Here is a 23194-nt window from a genome sequence, read left to right as displayed (position 1 = left end):
AACAAATTGGGTAATTTCACTCAAAAGCAAACCTTCCAGCATAGTCTAACCCTGGTGAGAGGCATGATGCACTCCTCAGGAACAAAACCAAACCAAACCCACACACACCAAGCAGTCCTCTAAAGTTCTTCCTACCCCTGTACACATTTGTGTTTTGGCTTTACTTAGGGACTACATGCACATTTCTGACTGAATTTGAAACCCTTCTACCAAAAAGGCACACAAAGTCACCTGTAACAAAACAAACATTTCCATTATTTAAGTGTTACAAAAGCACAAAAGAACTGACAACGCAGTTAAATATTCACTATTTACATATGGGTGAACAGTCACTATTTTTTGGAGACAGACATCAGAATAGGCTGAACACTTACAGACTGATTCTGAAGTGCATCCAACAGCACTTTCCTTCCAGAACTTACTTCACTTGACCTGACAAGTGTAGCAGACAGCAGATCCCCAAATACATTGGGCTTTTTTGCAGGACAGATTTCAGGTGTCTGATTTGCATGGAACCATAATTTCAGTTAATTTCACTTTATTTTGCAGTACTGAAACTCAAGTAAGAAGAGTAAACAATTCCATTTCCACCTTTTTGAATAGTGTCTGTAAGTGACCGAGGGAATGTTTTGGATAGGATATTCAAAGTATGGGGGTGGATTGCACAAATTGCCCAGTTTATTTCAAGAGCCAAAAGTGAATTTTTTGACTCAATTTAAAAAAACTCTGTTCCTCCAACTGCATTTTTTATATTAGCTATACACCCATTATCCAGGATCTCACCTAGGATCCAGCAAATCATATCACTGGGCAATTACTTTAAATAATTTTAGCTACCGTTGGAATGTTTTAACTAAACAATTACTTTCCTGTAGCCACAGATTGTATACATAAGAACAATTAGATTCTGCTCAGAAAGCTACAGAACAGTTCACTCAAGTTTACCAAGACTTGAGCAATGCATTCTCGAAATCCTGATTTCAAGATAAGCATATTCTTAAAATGGAAGGTTAAAATAATCCTCAAGACTTACTGATACACAGAAGAAGAAAAATTTAAAAAAAAAATCTGAGTTCTGCTTATAATGGTTTTGAGTATAAAAATAACAAAACATAGTAGAAGTCTTATCTTCAACAGTGCTCCATCCAGATCACCTGCAGTTCACTATAAACGTATTTACCTTTGTGTTCCAAGTCTCTTCATGGAACAAAGCTTTTTAAAGATGTAAACCTTTTTCTACATTTTCTTAGGCTATGTAAATGCTCTGTGAAAGCACACCAGCAGTACCAGCTACACTGAGATAAAACTTCTTCCCACTGGGCCTAGCTGGGTTTGCTGATCAAACTGGACAAGCTATTCAGCCACCAACACACATCACACTCCCACAGCTATGGCACAACTAAGGCTTTCCTTGCTGCAGGCTACAAACACTGCAAACTTCCTGGGCTGCTCCTCTCTCCTGTTGCAGCAGACTTTTCAATTAGGGGTAGAAATGAGCCAAGACACAGACTCTCATTTAACAATGTGAAAAAGGTCCTGGTTTATTCTTCTTTACAGCTTAACCATCCTGACTCTGACTACAGCAAACTTCTGCTGTTGGCTTCTGGCATATGACTGCAAGTATTTCCTTGCTGCCTCTAACCACAGGCTCCACTATGAATATATGTATACCTAGCTCCACTATGGATATATGTATACCTAGCTCCACTATGACTGCAGGCTCCAATAGCAGGCTCTAACTCCATCAGACTCACCTCACAGCAGATCTGCTGCAGCAGCAAGCCTCTTCCTTGTTTTGTTCTTCCTTGTGTCTCTCTGGATGTTCCTTCTCCCTCAGGGCTCCTCAACCTCCTCAAGGCTTTCTTCCTCTAGGATCCTTCTGACCAGCCAACCCACCCCTTTTATCACACTTAGCTTTTTTTAGTCACAGCTGTGATCCATTAAGGGCAAGGCTTCTTCTTCTTTGGTAATTAGTACAACTGTGACTTACCAGGGGTGAGGTCACTTATCATCCCTTCTTCTACACCTACACTTGCTCCAAGTTCAACACAACAGAACTGTGAACAGACAAATAAGCCATCAGCCCATGCAGACCAGATATTTCCTCTAGCAGAGTTATGACCAGAATAACACTCAGGTGATGTGTTTGTCTTCACTTACAGCAGGACCAGCAATAGGAAGAGCCTGCTAGCATTAAGTAAGACCATTCCGTAGTTGTGGTTTAACCCCAGCCAGCAATTAAAACCATACTTGAAAGCCATTCATGCAAGAAAAGGAAAACAAAGAACTCCCATCTTCAGGCACACATTCAGCCAACCCCAGGAAAACAGGGCTCCACCATTGGTTTTGCACCCAAAGTCATTTGTGCTTGTTCTGATGTTCTTCTTATCGCCATGTGGTCAGAACATTCTCTACCATACATCCTCCTACTGTTAGAGGTCAATTAGACCAAATGCTCCTGCACAGGACAACAACCACCACCCTGTTAGCCAGGTCTCATTTCAGTTTCTGGGTATCAGAAGCTACATGGAATATTCAATATTCAAGGAAGTTACAGAAAGGGACAGTTGAAATCCAGAGTAAGGTTATGGCATCCTAGCCAAACACACTGTCCACATCTTTTCCTGCTAGGATGCCAATACCAGCACACATGGGAAATAAAACATGAAAACCAACACCACCAAAGACTTTTATAGAGCTCTTAACAAATCCAAAATTATCTGCAAGTACACATCAAGTTGCCTGTGTAGCCTACAAAATCCCAAGAATAGCCTTGAAAGAACTACAATCCCAAGATACACATAATTGCATGACCTAAAACTGAACCTTAATTCCCATCAATTCATCACTTAAAGATATACTGGGGGGGGGGAAATTAGCTTGATAAACAACACCTGAAATTACTCTATTTGCAATAATAGCAAAAGCTTTATGACATAAAACAGAGCTTTTCTAACTCAGAATAGCAAGTTGAGACTCTGCCTCCTTGTCAATAACAATGCACAATCATCTAAGAGATACAGGAAAGAAACAAACTGCTGCTGTACTTGCTACTTTTACTTTCAAAGCTGCTGTGATTTTTCCTAATTACTTTTAATTAGGAATTTAATAAAGCAGGCAAATTATTTTTGCAAATATGAATGCAGAATGGAACACAGAAAATCCCCTTACAGATCTTTTTGCTACATTTAATGACATTATAGCATTGTAGTTTGCACTTAGAAATCATGAAAACACAAGAAGGGTAGTCATCCATTGCCTTGAATTTAATAACACTGCTATAAAACCACTTAAAATCTCTTTTTAAAATCCTAGAAGCTCAGAGACATGAATCAACCAACATTTGTAAGATTTGCACTTTCAGCCCTCTCCAGGTCAGATACTCCACAGACTGATGGAATGGTAGCAGCTTGAAGGGACTGCTGGGGGTCAGTCTGGCCCAGGCAGGACCACATTCACATGATTCCTTCAACATCCTCCCTCAGAGCTGTGCCAGAATTTCCCCCAATCACTGAAGTCTGACCCTGCACAAAGGGCAAGGGAATAACGTGCAGGGAATAAAAAGAAATTGCTGTACCTTGGCTTTCAAGCTCATGCAGAAGGCAGTAGAAATCTCCAGAAAGTTTGTTCTGCAGCTGCAGCTTCTGGGACACAGAGATACACACAAGAACGCAGCTCATGCAGCCCATCCTGTCATCAGTGCAGCTACACCACACATGTGTACCTCATCCACCTCCCTAAGTGCTTCCATCTGTTCCTCATCTTCATCCCCAGATGACTGCAGGGTGCTGAGCATCCCCATCACACTGCCAGTATTCCAGCTGGGAAACATCTCCAGGTTAGATATAAAGCTGGTAAGAGAGATGCAAAATGTCCCAGAAAAAAAGCCATGTTGGATGGATTCATGGATCAGTGATTTTAGCTCCTTGTTTCAATAAGAACAATGAATTCCCTTGTCAGCCTGTACTATTTACGTCTCTCTATTACTACATGCTAGAGCCATTTAAATGTTTGGCTCTTTATTGCTGCTCATCCCTCTCTTCCAAAAACCACATAAGACTATCTTTTAACAGTGCTGTCTTGTACTACTCTAAACTTTCCTACCCTCCTCCCCAGACTCAGTAGGTTTTTTACTACAAGAAGTCTCTAATAATGATGTTTTATTGCCATTCTTTCCCTTCCTGGCATTTTGCTGTAGGACTGTCACCAAATGAAATGTACCATCTCTAACTGAAAAATCCAGAAAAACAGGATGAAGTTGAGGAGATAAAAAATACCTTTGTAAGAAAAACACTTTCAAGTTTTAAAGGCAAAGGGAAAAACAAATTGTTTATAAAACATTCATAACACTTTGGTGCAATATGAATCTATAGCAAATGCCCTCCAGCAACTTTAAAATCTCAGTCTTGTGTGTTATGTACACTGACTACAGGTGAGACATGAAGAGGATAAAACAGGGCAGCCTCTGTATTGCTACAGAAGCTGAGGCTACTCGGGGTTTGTGTTTTTTGTTTAATGTTACAGAGTGAGAATTTGTTCAGGATTCTATTCTAACACAACAGATGCTGGAAGATGAAAGTTAAGACTGAAAAAACCTCAAGGCATTTTGTAGCTAATTATTCTCTCTCCAAGCACTATCATAAGTGAGCCAGGCAGTCACAGCCAGCATAAGACTTTCAGGGGAACCTAAGAGTAAAGTGGGGGGGGAGGTTCCCCCCCTTCGAACTGTTTATTAGAGAAGTTCAAGGCAAAGTAAACATCTAAGTCTATTTGTACAGAAGTATAAAGTACTGTGCCTTCCAACACATTTTGGTGCTCCACAGCTTTAGGATTCATAGTATCCCAATAAGCTTGCTACAAGGTCTTGAAAATGACAAACCTCAATTTCCATAAACCGAGCAAGATAATGTCCTGTAACTACTAGTGGCAGTACCTTATGCTAGGGGATATAAAAAAAGCTTTTCCTTGTACCACTTTCGGTCTTTGTCATATAGCCAGACAGGTTTTCTACACGCCCCTTTAGTGCAGACTGCCCTTCACATAACACTGCACTGCTCTGATGGTACAGAGCACCATCCATCCAAACAGGGGCATTGCTTCCACTGAGGACTAGACTAACAACTTCTTCCAACCTCTTCCTCCTGGGAACCAGCAACAACAGCTCTCCACCAATCCTGGGCATTGCCTTCTGTCACCAAAGCTGTGCCACCGCCAGCTCAAGCTGGCATCAATGAGTCTGTAGTGGCACCAAAAGCAGCGACTGCTGCTCTAGACTGCCCTCACTCCCCTCCCTTGAGTTCAGGCATCCACACAGCAAACTGCACTGGGCAGCTGAGCTGAAGGAAAACTTAACCCTCCTGCTGCCCTGGTGGATTCCCAGCAGTGTCCTGACCCAGACTGCTGAGTAGCTCTGTGCCTGCTGCTGCTGCTCATGAGGGAAGGGGCAGAAATGAGGGCTCGGGAGCAGGGAGACAGGGAAGCCTCCTGCAGCACTGATGCTGTAAACCACACCAAGTGGTTGTGGAACCAGGATGCATGAGGAAGAACTAAACAAAGGAGTGCTCAAGAAGTCTACCATAAATATCAAGGTTCACAATGAAATCCTCATCTTCAGCATCATTGTCTGTGAACTTTGCAATATGGTAAAAACCTACATGAAAACCATCATCTCACCAGAGTAACTTTCCTTTCAGAAATAGTGTTACTAAGGCACAATACATACTTTTAATTAAATTCTCCACTGAAAGGCTGGAGATGATACCTAAGAAGTCCCATACTGTTGGATACTAACATCTGTTGTCTTTTAAAGCAGATGGTAGAGAACTCACTGATTTACCATGTTCCTCCCCCATTACTTCTGCCCTGTATCTGAAGGAAGTGGTATTAATACAGATAAAAGGAGATGCCACAAAGATGGTTCAAGCAAGAAGATGAAACTGTGGTTATTAAAGTGATGTTGGTGAAGAGTCTTTATGAGGCTAAGAAAAAAGTCTTATTGAATGTTCCACACTATTTAATGTGCCAGAGCAAATAACAAAATGGATGATTGATTTTTCTCTCATGAAAGAGTAAACATACAGGAAATGTGAACTCCTAGCTTCCAAAATCCACAGCATCATAAAATACATACTTAAAGTCCAATACCTGAAAAATGCAACACATCAAAAATCCTGCCCACTGATTAGCTACCAAATCTCATTTTTGTGAGTAAGAATTTTCATGTTTGCTATTACCTACTTCCTAGAAAATTACACAGAACGAAATAATATCCATTTGTCTGTATCAACAAAAAAAGGTTAAACAATTTAAGTGTAAATCCATGGAAAGAATTCTTTAGCTCTTCTCAAAGGAAGAGCTAAATTCCTCCATCCATTTTTGTAACAGAAAAACACAGTGTTTAATTTTGAGAAAAAATTATAGGACATTCACATGAAAGCTTGATCAAAACTTATAAAGCATAACAAAGTCACAATCATTTTCTAAGAAAGCAAGCAGAGAGCATACAAGCCCTGCTTGGGAAGTAAAGCTTCTCAAGTTGGGATTTTTGCGAGTGGGGCACAGAGCATGTTGGGCTGCTCAAGGCTTCCATGACACTTTGCACCAAACTGGAGGTCATTGCTGTACTTGGAAGAGTGCAGAGAATGCAAGTGGCTGCTGGACTGAAATGAGATGTTTTGCCTGGATCTCTTCTGCAGATACACACACGCTCTCCAAAAAAACCCTCAATCCCTCACCTCTTGGTTCTTGGTATTTCTGAATTTACTGATAAATGCAGACCATTTCACATGATCCTGAAAGACACATGACATGCTTAATACTCTCTGCTAGCAAGATAGGAAAGAAAGCATCACTATAACAGTGCTGAAATTATTAAAATTCAAAGAAAGGAAGGCTGCAGGGGCTGATTTCTTGCAAGGCTTGGTGGTTTTTGTCCTTCTCCTCACTGCAGGTACACGTGTGTCAATAGAGAAACAGCTCTATAATACCAAATAATATCAGTCCTTTCCAGACTGTCATGTGGGCATTGAAGAAACAGACAAATTAAGCTGGACAAGCCAAATACAACGTTTTCAAGACAGCTGTCAGATCAGTATTTCAATGGTCTGTAAACATGATGTGTATAAATATATTCCCACTGATCAGCTCAGGATCTTGCTTACTCCAATACCTCTCTCTGTGTTACCTGAACTGCCACAGTGATTTATTTACTACCATAGCCAAAAAATCACCTTCTATATTGAGTGGTGTGGAATCCTTTGAACCCCACAGGGAAATCCCAAGGCCTTGCCCTGAGGGAGGGCTATATACCGGAGAGTCTCCACCCAGGCTGGAAGAGAAACCTTCCCCACGGTGCCTCCCAACACTGATCCACCACCCCAGTTCTCGCTCCCTGTAGGTTCCTAGTTCTCGTGGTTTCTCCTCTCCCTGTTTCCTCGTTGGTGGTGGCATTCCTGGTGGCCAGCCCCATCTTCCCTTGAAGCCACTGCCCTCTGTCCTGACCTTTGTGCTGCCCCACGCCCTTCCCTGCCAAAACCTTGTACAGAGCACACAGTCTGGCTTTTACCTCGGTTTCCCTTTGGCCTGCTGAAATAAATCTCACTGGAACTGACCATACAAAGGCCCTTCTGCCTCTCTTTGCTGAGCTAGCCATGGTGAGTGTGGTGGGTGGCCTTGACTGCCTTGCCTGAGTGCTCACCCAAGCCCCTTTTCCACAGGAGGTGCTTGCTGGGGATTAGGTAGCAGCAGCCAACATCTAAACCCCACACTGCTACATACTGGTTTATCACATACCAGGCAGTATTAAAAGCTACTAGCAGCATATTAAGTTCTAAGCAGCAAGAAAAGATGGCATTCAAAATCCCAGCTGAATCCTTCACAACTGTGCCAAGTGTTATGCACTTTTCATTAGTTACACAGAATTGCTTCCCACCTCAGTTTATAACCAGATGGTTTCTATCCATCTCTCAATACTTCAGAGAAAAACAGAGCTCACCAAAAGATCCACAGAGCTCACTAAGATCCAAGGTTCTGCTTATATCAGTGCTTACACCTCTTCTTTAAACTCTCTGGTAAAATTGTCCATGGGATTAAATGACTTTCAAAATTCTTTTTTATCACCATCTGAAGATAAAGCAAAACCATGAACACTGGTGTGCTTTTCTTGCATTTTCCTTCCTTACATGATGTTCCAGTAATTACCCTGTACCACTCTGGTAACTAGCAGCAAGCTCCAATGAGAGCTCCCTTTCAAAGGAAGTGAGCCTAAAATTCACTGTTTCAGATACAGTTCTTCTAAAATATCCCAAACCCCCTGCTCCTTACAATTCTCCAGGGATCTTTATGCCAATAGGAAGTGTCTAGGTGAGCCCTCTGACACACTGAAGAGCATCTAAGCTGTTTTCCTTAAGACCACCCACCTCTGACGTCCATTTTGACACAACTGTTCCAACTTTAGGCTCAAGGAATTCTTCTCAAAAGCAGCAGCTCAGGATTTGAAAGCTGATTAGACCACAAAAATGTAAAAAACTATGAAGAATTTAGATAGAGAAACCAGATTCTCATCTGCTAATCTCTGGTTTCCCATAGAATAGTTCTCCTTCTCTATGTTACAGGTTTACCATCTATCAGGTATTCCAGAGGACTGTTAGAGCAACCACAGTCTTCCCAAACACACCACTGAACTGAAGCACAAGAGTAACAAACCCAAAATGGGTATTAGCAAAACAGTTCTACAGTTTTATAGCCTTGCTTTTGAAAATAAAAGCTTGTTTGCCTCTGTTGGTTCTTTCCCTTCCCTTTCTTTCCCAGGCACTCAGCTGAAGTCAAGATTTTGCTGGCACACCAGGACAGTAACCTGGTTACAATACAAGCGACACTGGAGATCTTACTTACCTGACAATACCCAATTCTCCCAACCAACAGCGAGTCATATGAACAGAAACAATTCTTCACCAAATTATATGTAATCAGCTGTTTATTTTTTTCTATTATTACTGATTTAATGCTAAATTCATTTCTCATGAAACATTCATAACATTCTAGGATCATTATGTGTTTTGCATTGGCTCCAGTATCCCTCAACTCTTGGTCAGCTTATTTCATTTGTTGAACAGTCAAAATATTTGCTCATTTCACTTGACAAAACAGAAAAAAGAAGGTTCAAAATCAACCCTCGAAATTTTATCTACAATAGATGAGATGTATGATTAATGTAACAAAAGCTGAAAGGCTTTCCTGAAGTGTTTGCCACTTCTGTAGCTGCCTTTCCCTCTGTGCTCCATAGGAAGTTTTGCTGTCAAGTCTGCCAAACTCCAACGTGTTTTCGTAAGTGGTGGGGGTTTTTTGGGTTGGTACTTTTTGGGGCATTCAAGGTGGGGAGGCACTTTTATTTCTACTATATCAGATTTCAATCCATACCATGCTTTCCTTCAAGAAATATTTTGTAAAGCACATAAAATACCTTTCTCTTCACTCTGAAGAGTTAAGAACATTTGGGAGTTCTGCATGTGAATTTCCCCATTCTGGCATGCTTCACAGGGAACTTAAGAGATAATTATTTTCCCTACAGAATGTTTTTAAATTATGTGGCATAATCTGGTGTACTGAAAAAAATGCAGGAGCCATAATCTGCTATTTCTTACTTAGGTAAAATGCAAATTACTTTCACAGGGCATGGTCCTTATCTAAGAAAGCAGCAAATCCTGCACAATGAACACAACACTAGTACTAATGTAATCTTCTGTGTATTCCACATTCTCTTTTTAGTTAGATCTGTAGTCATCAACTAATTCACCCCAGTTTACCTTGAGGTTAAACAAAAAGGAAAGAAATAAACCCAAGAAACTTTCATTTTAGTATAGGAAATTAAAAGCCTAGAAATTTAAATGGCTGCAAAGAAAAAAAAATCTATATTTTAGTCAAAATTAGATTTTATCCTGGTATCAGATATGGAGGTTTCAATTTCAATTAAAGAGCTGTATTGGGATGCATAATAATCCATTATAAAAGTGCACCTGACCCCTGGAGAAATCAAGAAGCTGCAAGAAGCCTTCTTTACAAATCCAGGAACACATTAAATCACATAAGAGTGTGATCTGAAACACAGAACTCTTCAAGTTTTAAAAACAGACATTGAAACTGAATTATTCAAGAGAAAACATTGATTTGTGACATTTTCAGAACATCACACTTCCTTGACAGATTTTTTCATTTCTCCAAGACTTGCATTTATTCAACAGGCATAAAATGGACTTTTCAAGCTTGCTATTGAACATATTAATGTTTGCTCTTCAACTTTTATTTCAACTACATTACCACAAAAGGGTAAGAATACTTATGCCACTGTGTAAATTACAGTGTACTTCAAAGAACTAATGATCTTGAAATTATGCAGCCTCAAGGCTGCAACACAGATCAGATTCACAGGAATCTGTAAAATCTTTGCTCTAAAAGATTTATGCTGAAGTTTATCTCTGTAACTCTGAACCTGACAAAGTGAACACATTTTTGGTACTTAATATCTTAGAAAAAGTGTGTCTGTAGCTGTGCTTTTTTCCATTCATTTCCTTAAGATCAAAGTTCAAGTTTTTAAATTGGTGATAATCAGAAGAATTCATACAAAAACCAAATCAAGTGGTGAGTTTCAAGTTAAAGGTCAAAATAGGTACTATTTTAGACTAAATTATCCCAGATTTTTCACATTACAATTGCTCATTTCATCAGGTGTTTCAGAAACAGAGCACCATACTTTTGCAATTGCAGTTTTTAAGAACTCCCAACCAATACAGACTATTAATAATTTCTGTGTTAACCACTGAGCAAATGAACATATTACCTAAGTACTTGCATTTATCATTTGGTCTCCATTTGCTACGCTGAGCTGCGTAAATGGAAGGTGAAGTTAGACTAAAGGAACACAAGGAAAGCTCTGCATTGTGTGACAACACCCTTGTGCCTGTGAGGGCACTGCAGTGGGAATGAAGTGAACAAGTCCCACCTGTGGGCACAAAGTCTCGATGTGATTCGCTGCCATTTGGACAATTTTCGTTCCATCTTCATTTGTTGACAACGAACAAGCAAGATTGGCAACCTTAAATAAAATAAACAGACAAACTTAAATTAAAGTTCAGCCTTGTAAGCAAGTATTGCTGCTCAGCCTTCAAACCTGCCAAAAAACATCTCTGCTACAAAGCCTTCTTCATTTTAGGGGAGAAATATTTTGTCAAAGAGTGTTTTTGAACAGGGAAACACTGCAGGAGGGAAAAAGAGCTGTGGAATGAGGTGACAGTGATGAGAAATCTTACCACCTCACCCCAATTTAGGCTCAGCAGGTAACAGCTGCAGAGTGGTGTTTAGAAAATAGAAGGAAATTTCAAAGTAAGAGCCTAAGGTTTCAGCAGATTGCCTGTGATCTTGCCCCTTAATTTTTCATAGCCCTTCAAACCATAACCAGCTTTTACACTGTTCCTTTAAACTTACTTTTAAGACCTTAAAGCTCCAATAAATTTATCTTGACTTGTAATTAAACACAAAGTAATTTCTGCCCTGAGCTGTCAAAAAATTATTATTTTAGTGAGTGATATGGTTTTCAACTGAAATGCTCATATCAGACAGAATATACAGTGCAACCAACAGTGACAATGTATATGGAAATTTAAAATGTGAAACTTGAAAGAACAAATCTGTCTTCTATTATAACATACACCATAAAGATACAGCTTCCTTTAAAGTAAAAATCTCTTCCACAATGCTCCACAAGTTTGACAGGATGATGGAAAAAGTATCTCACTGCAAATGAGTATCAACAGGCTGAAAAGAGACAGGTTTGAGCAAGGTACAAGAGAGGCTGGGACACTGGCATCCAGCAGATCATTTCATCCTGCTGTAGTAATACCGAGTCCTTCTGTAAACCACTCCACACTTGACACCAGCACAGCCTTCCCTGAAGTAGCTGCACTGCCTACAACCACTCTAATGTTAGTGCAGACCAAAAACTGCCCGAGAGCCAGAGCTCTGCAGTGCTGCAAATATCAACACAGACTGCCATGGTTATTTTGGAGTTACCCAAAACTCATACAGCAACTTCCACAGTTCAGCTGCCACAAAATAAAGCAAATCTTCCTTTATCAACATTTTAGGACACCACTACTAGTTCAAGAATAATCTACTACACCAAAGGCTTTTATTATTCTTACTTAATTGATAGAAGTAATTACAAGGCATTAGTCAGTACATAGACAAATAAATTACTTCTCCTACTGAAAATGCAGAAGATATTAAGAAATGCTTTCTGAAAGGGATGAGATTTAGAATGCAGGGCCTTCCATGTACACCTGTGCCTACACAAAAATACTTAGTACAACTTTCCCCAGTATTCCAATACAATTCACTTGTTCCCTACCCATGTGATGTATTATCTTTTCCACATTAAAAAAAAAATGGTTAAGACTGAAGAAATCCAGTTTTCATCAATGCACTGACAGTTTACAAAGTAAACTACCATAGTTTGATTTTTTAATGCAGTAAATGAAAAAATTAGTTTGATTCTATGCTTTCCTTTCCGACTCTTCAGCTTAAACTACCCACAGATGACTTTATATCATCACAATACAACCCTAAAAGATGCTATTCCCTCTCCTCCAAAAAAAGAAAAAAAAATTAGTTGCTTTTCTTTGGAGTGCAGGTCAGAATTTTTCAGTACTGTTCCCAACAATTAAATCATACTGGCTTCAGTACTTTAATTCCTTTGCCCCAGTCTCTGAGGTGCTTCTGTATCCCTAATTTAAATCTGTGTTCGTTCCTACATCACCTTTGTAAAATGAAGCACTCTACAGGACTCGGTGCAAAATATTACTGATTTAAAGAACTCTTCTATATCTAAAGCAGTAACATGTCAAGGGTAAAATAAAAAAGGCAATGCCAGCCATTCCACCAGAACAAAAACTCTCAGCAGCTTTATTTTTTTTTCTCTTTACCATAAGATTCCTCAGGTTTTTCAAATTCATTTCACAGTTTCAAGAAAAACTTTACTTTCATTTCTTGGAATCCAGTACAAACACGTGCAATATGGAGCTCCTGTTTATCAGTGAGGAACTGCTCTAAGCAGTTTTGTCCCTGTCTTGATGAGCAAGGCAGATTACAGCCATTTACAGCAAATTTTTATCCTGTTTCCTAGTTACACTGGCTCCAACATTTCAGTACAAATACAGTCCTTGATATACACTCTGTCACAGTCACGGAATAATAAATTAGGATGAAAGAGGTTTCCAGAGATCACGTGCTCCAATCCCCTGTTCAAAATATGAGAATGAACTTGAAACCAACTGGTGCCAATGGCTCACTAACAGATCAGCATCTGGGGACAAATTCTGTGTGTTACCTGATCGTGTGGGAGATGAGCAGGGTAAAAATGTGTGACTCTTCTCTGACAAAGCATGGTCAGTTGGGAAGCAGCTCTTAACACAAAAGTATTCCTTTTTATTTGAAGTCAACAGGAATAAGGGATTTTTTTTTTTTTAATATAAAGAGGAACAACTTTCTGATCTTATGTTTCCCCTCCTAATCCTTCTGCTCTAAGCATTCCTTGCTGATGGCCCAATTCAGAATATCATTGTCAAAGCACAAGCAGCAAACCAAAGGTATAAGCACTAGGAATTTATGTTAGGCCATTTACAACAGCAAATAGAGGTTTGCAATATTTACATAAGGTGTCTTAAAAATATCTATTAAGTTAAACAAAGTAGTATTGGCTACTTTGGAATAAACACATGTTGTATTTTGGATGCATATATGGAGTTCATACTACAGTGCACTGCCAGCAGCAAAATTAGACCTTTGCCTTTCATTTCATTCACTGTTAATAAGGCTTCTGTCTCCACGAGAAAATGGGTAGAATTTTCTTCTCCCGGCATTGAAGCAGCACTTGTCCACATGTACCTTATGCATAAGTAAAAGGGTTTCAGTCAGTCTCAGCAGGAGGTGATGAGGCTCACAGCTATTCCACCCAAAGCCAATTCAGATCCCTGGAAGTCATTAACATGGTCTCAGCCATCAGCACACTCACTGCTGCTACTGCCCTCACCAGCTCCTGAAGAGATCTTAACACAAATCCAAAACACAATAATTCAAATAAATCACATGGAAGAAGGCAAAGACCTTTGTTAATTTTTCCAAGCAGGAGGAACCAGAAGTCTCTTTGGAGGCTATAATGTTGCTAATAAGGAGGAGAAGCTGTTTCAGCAATGGTAAATGTCTGTAGTTCATAGGAAAAAAATCAAACCCTAGCTCGGATAAGACCTTACTGTCATGTATCACACATCTCGAAAGGTTTTTGCAATCTGAGAAATCTTCATTACACCACAGTCTCTCCCTTAAGCAGTACCGACTACACAAATACATCACATTTCTTCTGTATTCTCTGGAAGAAAATAGCTTCCCCTAGGGGACTTCAAACCCAAGTACACTGCAACTTCAAAAACAAAACTGCAAAATGAAAGTCCAAGATTGCCCTCAGTCAGAAAATAATTGTCCTTCTGAAGAGCAAAGTTTGTCAGGACAAATAAAAGGCTCTCTTGTAGGCTGGTCTGATTGAAATCAGAACTCTGCCAAAAAAAACATTATCATTTTCTCCAAACATTTTTAAGACACTAAGAAAGCAGTTAAACAGCTTTTCCTTGAAAACATAACAAACAGAAAACAAACTATGCTTGATGAGGTTTAGCAACATCAATTAATACACTAATTAAGGTGCAGTGGGAAACAAAGACTTTGAACTGAGCATGTAGGTGCAGCACTAGCAGTAGATGAAATATTTCATTAGCCGGATGGATTTTTAGATTCTGAAGGCACTGAAGAGTGCATTTTTTCATGTCCATTACCTGTACACAGAAGATATGCCAATGCACATTTCTTTTATTCCTGCAGTTATTGAACAACTTCTTACAGCCACTTTAACTGGAGCTTTTACTGTTTGGTGGGGGTTTACCTTTCTGTGTTTGGGAGGGGTTGATGACACAACAACTTTTCAGGCTAGAAATTGCTGAAGAGTATGATCTGTGTATTGCACATACACTTGGTTAAAAAAACAAATCATATTGCTCTCCTCAATTTCTACATTACATGGGAGTTGTGTATCTAGGAGAGAGCACAAGTAGAAATGCGTATCCAGATTTTTTCAGTTCCTACTCTTTCCCAAACAACTGAAAGGCAAAGATGCACTTAAAGGCCATGAGAGATGCATTATACATGAACAAATCCACTCTGTTGTCCAAACTTTCTTGGGGTGGAAGGCTTTTTCCCTTGCCTATGCTCTCACAAGTGCATTCATACTGTGGAGCCCCTAATGTTCTCTCCCCAAGCAGAGGATGAAGGCTTTAAGTGAAGATGAAGGCTCCGGCTTCATTCAACCTCAGATTTCCCAGTACTTTCCACTGGGTATTAACACAAAACAGAAGACACATTTAGGCAAAACACCCTGGAGAGCCACTAATTACTTCCAGTGGGTTTCCAGAAAGGCATGGTAATTCTTAACAGCCAACTCCCTGAAGCCATCAGTTGGTGAAAGTAACAGAGATAACATCCTTTCTGTAGACAAAAGGAACATGTTCCCAATCCCATAAGAGCCTCGGGGCAAGTGGAAGCTCACATGCAAAGACTGCCTCTTCCCTGTGAGGGGTCTGACATTAATTCTGATGGAAAGGGAGAAAAGACATTGGGAGAGACCTTCCAGCCATGACTTAAAGATGCAATACAGTGGTTCAGGAATGAATCCTGGTTCAGACTTAACTCCAGGTTTAAAACAAAATGCAAAGTCAAATGCAAAAGCAGGATTTTTAAGTAGTAGAGGAGTAAATAATCACTGCACTCTCTCGCCACCTGTTTCATTCACAGCTGAGAACAGCTTTGCTGATATATTGTCCACACTGCACAGCAAGAATTAAATGTACCCCCAAGGATTTTTTTTCAGTCAAATTCACTCCATTAACTCCCAAAAATAAGTATTTGCTCAGGAACAGATTGTCTGCTAACTAGCTAAATTCTTCTTCTATAAATTGTACAAAATGAAGCAGCATGCTCTCTAGATGTGATCCCTTTTGCTCCACCAGTAGAAGCTCAATTTCTTTTCATTATTTTACCCAAAGTCCCAATGCACTTCTTCTGCAAATCACTAAGGATAACTAAGTCGTTAATGCCATGAAAGCTTCTGTTTCCTCTTGTTGGTGAAGATTTCCTGTTCTTCGTATTAAGTACCTTCTGTCAAGAAACTGTTTCACTGAGGAAGGATCTTCCAAAGCTCTGCCTAGCCTAAAGTTACCCGGGTCCTTAACTACACTGCAGGGTAAGCCCAAAGTCTGTACTTTGAGATTTTTCTAGCCTAGTGTGACAAACCCTCTGATACAACCCTATCCCTCCCACTGATAACCCTACAGAAATTCTTAGTACCATACTGGGGAAGTGTTACCAAAATAAAAACTGGTGTGCTTCAAATTTCACAAAATATGAACTCGGGTGTCACAAGATTTCAAATACAGGCTTTAGAAAGTTTAAAGTACTGATCCTATGATTTTGCCTCTTTTTTTTAAAAAGATAGTGAATAACATAAAAACTTACTGGTTGTCCACAAAACCAGGCAAAACGACTTCTTATACACACCTCTAAGGAGCACTAACCAGACAGAGTGTCACTTCAATATATATATGAATTCTCCCTGGCACTGGCAGGGAGTTAAAAAGGCCTAAGGAGGGCAATGCACAAATGGACACAAAAACAGCCCAGTAATCAATCCACTGAGGTAGAGGTTAATTCTGAATAACCGCAATTCAGATGATATTTCATTTGTAGGAGAGCAACTGAACACTGAGTTGAGGAATAACATTTGAACTCCAGCATTACAGCAGTCAATACAGCTTTCAATATAAATTATATACTCTGTGTAAACTGATTATAACTGTTAGCCTGCTCTCTTCAAACCATAAATGAAAAAATGTACTCATGAATTTTCTGCTTCTAATTTTGTGGTACACAGAAATATCTTCTACAGGTTTTTTATGTGTTCTCAGTTTCTACCATTACCTTTATTCATGAAGCCTCAAGAACTCTTTTGAGGAAAATGAATGTTCATACCAAAAAGAACCATGAAAAAACTACAAAGGTCAACATTAAATAATGAGTCCATATTTTTTTCAAGGAAAAGGCTACAGTGATGTATGTATGTCTTCCAGTTGTTGCTGCATTTTTATATGCATTTATGATTACTATGTGCATTTTTATGTGTTTAATAAAACTTATATAGACTACACTATTTGTTTATAGTGAAAAAACACATTCCTGTGGACTAAAACCTTACCTCCAGTTGGCAATAAAGTAGCATCACAATGTTCCTTGTTTTCCAATCCATTTTCTACCATAAAACTTAATTTCTTTCCAGATCAAGTCAAATAGTTATACCACAGGTCAAAAGTTACACTCTTACCTTTATTAGCTTTTACTTTTGTGGAGAAAAAACTTACAAACTCTACTCAAACATACACTTAACATGTATTATGCTGCTTTCCCTGCCTCCTTTAACTTTTTACCTTCCACTCTTTCAGAAAGACCCTTGAATCTCCTCATTTAGCTACAGTAGGCAACTACACACCTGAAAGTTTCTGCACTCTCCTTTTGGTTTCTTTCCCATTGTTCCTAATTTTACCTGTCTCTGTCTCCTTCCATTTTCTGCAGAGCTGAATTAGGCACTGCTACATTACTGCCTAACCCACTGCTAATTTGACAAAATTAGCTCAATTTGCTATACCTGAGCCTTACCACTGCCCCTCCAGGTGTTACCAACCACCTGGTTAAGATGGTTCAATCTCCTTGGAGTATTTGTTTCTTACCAAGCATGTCCAATATTCTGCTTGTGTAATTAATAAAGTATATATAAATACCCATTGACTGGATTGTTGAGTTTTGTTGCAAGGTTGATTTTTTTCCTAACTACGTAACTGCAACTGGTTTGTTACAAGTTCCATGTGCTCAGACAAGTCTTATCTCACACAAGTTCATCTAGGAGATTGCCTTGATGAATTGGGCCCCAACTGAAATGAAAATAGATAATACACACACTTTGAGACAAGCACAGCACATGTGCAAGGGAGAATTCTGTCCAGTAAAATTCCAGAAACCATTTCCTTTTCAAAAAAGGTGCCAGGCCTGATGTAGAGCCTCACTAAGCTCTCTCTCACTCCTTTAGGTCAGAGTTACATTTGAAGAATTCAGGTAAGGATTCCCTCTCTAGACCTCTGAGCTGTAGGCACATCCAAGAACAAATACTGTATTTGCATTATATTCATGCCCTGGCAAGCTAGCCAAAGACTCCAGTAAAGCAGAAACTGCTTGTAGTTGTGACCTGTGTCTCACTAATGGTCTCTTCAAAAAATGTCCCATCTGCACTAGCACCAGACTTAGTCCACTGCAATCTCTCTGAAGTGGCCTCTGATCCTGAAGAAAGCTCCTTCCACAGGCTGAACGTAACAGCAAGTGAAAGCTCTAAAGCTGAACTACTTGATGATTCCCCCTCAGCACCATTTACTGGAGCATTAGTAACAGGAGGCTTTCCAGAAGCATGCTGTATATTGAACCAGAAGAAAGCAGGGTTTACAAAGGATAAAGTGGCAACTCCAATTCTGTAAACATGCAGCCTTCTCCTTTTCCTTATCTGAGCCTCAAAACATGGTAAATCAAGACAGCAGTTAGCCATACAGCAAGAGGACACCAGTCATACACAACTAGCCAATTCCTTAGAACAACCAAGAGAAGGAGTAATCACAACTCCCTGCCAGAATACACAGCCCTTGAAGGAACAAGGTACACATAAGTGCAGATAAACAAATTATTTAACTTCCCCTAACTGCCTGGCAGTAGCAAGATTTGATCAACATTTATCACCAGTGGAACTCAGTAAGGATTGAGACAGATCAAACAGTTCTCAAAACTGCATGAAACCCTCCATTCCCTGCACTTCAGTAGTAAAGAGGAAAATACAACAGATACAATAAACTGTCAACAGAATACTCAAAATTTCAGGTTTTTTTGTCTATAAAGCACAGGCAAGATTCAAACATATGCATGAATGCACCCTTATATGTTTTCTTATTACTCATTAGTCAAATATTTCACCCAAAAAGGGAACAAAATAAAAGTAAAGGTCACCCATCTTTCAATATTCTGCCAGTGGCAATATCTGTAATCCAGCATTCTGAAAGCCTTCCCAGAGCAAGTATAAGTCCATCTCTCAGTTTAAAAGAAGAGATTTACTTAAGAAAGCAAGTAAGAGCCTAAGGCAGCTCATGTAGCTCATGTAAGGCAGCTCACCAAGCCCACCCACTTCACACAAAAACAAATCATGTGTGCTTAAAGAATTATTTTAAAGTAGTGGCTTTTCAGAAGGAAAACCAATCCCACATCCAAAGCTTATTATTAAAGAAGTTAATTCTCTCTTGCAGTACTCCTGGAACCTCTTTCCAACCTGTGAAAAACACGTTCACTCTCCTGTGAAAATTATAAAAGTTTAATAAAGGACAAAAGTACCATAGAGCAAAGGTTATTACGGCCGGGTGCATCTTGGCACTCAGCCAAGGCCACCCTGTTACCTTTGGGGACACCCCTTAAATGCCTTTTCCCTTATACCAGCCTGTTGCATATTCATAGTCCCTTATGCATATCCATAAAGTAGTCTACATTTCCCAGGAACTATTTTACATGGCCCCTCCTTGGGTCCACATTTTACAGCATTTGTGTTTCTTGGCTGGGGTTTGGCTCCTTCTCTTTATCACTTCCAGTTTGGGTCTTGGTCCACTCTGCCTTCAGATGGTGAGCACTGATGGTTGCAGATCTGCAGCAGTGCCCTCATCCCGTGTTCACTGGATGATATCCCATCCAAGCAGGCATTTTAACACAAGCATAGCTATTCCACTACTACATCTAAACTTAATTAACAAAAGAAATAAAAATTATATCTTTATAACAAAGTTACCTTAACACTACACATAGAAAATCCATTTTAATATTTGTGAAAAGCCAATATTATAATATGTATCAATAACAAACCCAAGTGGCTCCCTCCAACCTTTGGAAAAGACCTTTAGTGTACTGTTGTCCTGCTTCCAAGTAACAGGACTTGAAAAAGTGATAAGCAGAGGATTACTGTAATAGTCTATCCCCAGACAGCTTCAAACTAAAGGACAACGTGCAAAAACTAAGCCCCAGGAGCGACTCAAACACCAGCTCACAGCAGGCTGTCTGTCCCTCACCACTGCTGAGCCGCACCCCTTCAGCTCAACGAATGCCATTCTGTCTCCAAGAACTGAGACTGAAAATTTTATAAGTCAAGAGAAAAACCTCCAAACGTATTGTTTTCTGTTGTTGCCTCACAGATTGCTATTTCAGAACTTATGCTGAACCAAGTTAATCTTTAAAGCAGCAAGGCCACCAAAGCTTCCCGGTTGCAAAAGACAAAAAACATGTCCAAGTAGAAGATAAAGCAGAAAACTCATGGCTATGGAAGGTTTTAAATGCCTGCCCTACGCTGCTGCTTCCCCTCAGTGCCAGCAGCCAGCATGGCGGAACTCTGGCAGCCAAAAAGGTGGAATTCAATGGACAAAACGGTGGAATTCCAGTGGCACAGACAACGGGATTCCACTGCCAGGTCACCTTCAGCACTCACATGAAAAGCTCCACACGGGGATGTGCAGCCAAAGCCACCCATGGCAGAACTGGCTGCCCACTCCAAAGCTTCCAGGAGAGGGCAAGGTGTGGAGCAGGCAGAAATGGAGGCCCTGCTGCAGGTGGGTGTGTGTTGTGTGTGTGAGGGTCTCACTGCTCACAGCTCTGTGTGTGTGTGTCCATTGCTCACAGCTCTGTGTGTCTGTGTCCATTGCTCACAGCTCTGTGTGTCTGTGTGTGTGTGTGTGTGTGTCTGAAGGTCCTATCACTCACAGCTGTGTCATAAATGAAGTTCTATATGTCTAATTTAATAAACAGTAAAATTTAATTTAGCAGCAATTTTAACTGAACAGCAATTTTGTATAAATGAATACAATCAAGTATATTAAATATAATCAAGTATATATAAAGCAGTGATTAATTAAGTATGATTAAGGTTCATCTAAAGCATAAGCAAAACCAACAGGGGAATGGGGAGGGCTTTTCACCCTGCCTCATGTACAAAACAACGGAATCCAAACTAAACCTTATATACTGTATGCTAATACATATTCATCAACAATTTTCCACAAATCTACTCCTATTTTCAATTTTTTAAATCGACGTCACTATATTGCATAGCACATTCTGCATTTCTTGCTAGGGGGTCTTCTGGCTTTTTGGTGGTTTTTTCTGAGGAAGGCTCACCATCTTCCTCGCTGTCCTCTGAATGACCTAGCAGGTTATGCATGTGCATTAAGCTTTGTGTTATGTAAGTAAGTATTATGTTCCAAATAAGCCTTATTATTTCATAGATAAGACCACTTCCTTAGATTCCATATCTGGAATCATCCCAACTTTGCTCATCCCAAGGCCGATTCTGCTTTGGGAATAGTCCCAAATTTGTTCATCCCAAGGCCAATTCTGTTTTAGGATCTTGCATATCTCAATACTACATCCTGTATCCTGTTTTTTACATGTAAATCTGCAAAGAGCCCATCTGCTTTCCTTTTATTACCCTATAACAATTATTTTCTAAAATATTGATACAGTTACAATTTAGTTAGCAGGAATCATATCCATTTATCACACCTCTGTGTGTGTGTGTCAGGGTCCCATTGCTCACAGCTGTGTGTGCCAGGCTCCCATCTCACACTGCACTGCAAGGAGGCACCACCTGCCTCTGCCTGCCCAGCCACACTGTGCATCCTTATGCCTTATATTACTTCATTATCATATTATAGTAAGTTCCTATGCATTCACTATAGCTTACACTTCAAATATCTTGTAAAAATATAATTAATCCTCTCATTCATTTTCACCCTTCCTTAATCCCTTAAATGCATCAGTGATTTCTCAGGTTTATTAGCTTTTTATTCTCCTCTTTGTAAATGGTGCCATGAAAGCCATGTATAGACAACCAATTCCAATTGCCAATGCAGCTGGACATAAGCTCATAGCTACTGTAGTTTATATGGAACAAACCCTGTACTAATATAAAATGTTTCTGTGGTAGTGAAGTCCCTGTTTCTGTTAATAGGGTTTAAAGGTTCATAAAACATTTTATAAGAAAACCTTGACTAATTTTTGCTGTGTGATCTCTGATCTAGGAAATGTGAAACTGATCACAAAGAAAACATTTAAAACTGTTCAAGCCTTGCAACACAAACTCACACAAAAAACTGTCCAGATTGCAAACCGCAGATTGCAGTGCAGTTTGAAGCATCAGTGTGGGCTCACCCAAAAGCGTGTGTGTAGAATTCAAACTGCAGGAATATGATCATACTAAGTTCACTGAAAAACTCCTAGGAGATTTTATCTTTTTTACAGTACACTGTCCTTGAAAAGAGGCAAATGAATTGACTGTTATTTACTGCAAAGTGAAGCCCTGATGAGAAATGATCTTCATTCACAGCAGACACCTGTCCAACAGCAACAAAAACACATGCAGGAGTCACATTTCAAAGGAAACTGTGCAAGGAAGTGTAGAATTTAAATTTACAAATGACTCCTGGTAAATTAAGCTAAATCTCAGAGTATACTGATCTGAACTTCCCATCACAAAAGTTTCTGGGATATGGCTGCTGCTGTCCTCTGTCCCCTCACTGCCTCAGCTGTGATAGTGTGACTGAGGCCAGCTCATGTAGAGAAAATGTGACTGCACACGTTAGCACTGTCCTGCTGAGCCGAGCAAGAAGGCTCCTTACACCTAGTAAGACCAGCCTGTGCTTTTCAGAAGGTTTTAGAAATTTGTCATGAACTCAGTATTCTGAATACTAGGCCAACAGTTATTAAGAAGCAATTTAATACAACAATGTTAAAATGTAAGCCATGTGAATTCCTTGGAAGTAACTACACTGACATTATTGCACATTGCTCAAGTTTGATGTTCGGATTCTTTTAAAAAACTTCTGCAGAACATGAATAAAACCAAAGGGAAATACCTAGCAGGATATTCCTTTTGTCTCAGCTAAGCTGTCATAAACAAAAACATATCCAACTTCCCTGATAAGCA

The 23194-nt window shown here is 39.7% G+C and overlaps 1 protein-coding gene across 8 annotated transcripts in view; it reads right to left on the bottom strand.

The window, feature by feature from the left end:
• CTNNA3 (catenin alpha 3) overlaps positions 1–23194 on the bottom strand; it is a 426948-nt gene that overhangs the window by 131639 nt on the left and 272115 nt on the right. For 6 of the 8 annotated variants that reach the window (XR_014956237.1, XM_085583117.1, XM_085583115.1 and 3 more), the window contains one exon: positions 10997–11089. The exons of the other annotated variants lie outside the window; for them this stretch is intronic. Coding sequence is in view for 5 of the 6 variants with exons in the window: in XM_085583117.1 (XP_085439243.1) it covers positions 10997–11089 (93 nt within the window). In the remaining variant the exon portion in view is untranslated. The remainder of the gene's footprint in view (positions 1–10996; positions 11090–23194) is intronic. 8 annotated transcript variants of the gene reach the window in all.

This window comes from Lonchura striata, chromosome 6, assembly GCF_050655825.1.
Source record: "Lonchura striata isolate lonStrDom1 chromosome 6, ASM5065582v1, whole genome shotgun sequence".
NCBI lineage: Eukaryota > Metazoa > Chordata > Aves > Passeriformes > Estrildidae > Lonchura > Lonchura striata.
This window is presented reverse-complemented; position numbering and strand designations above follow the sequence as displayed.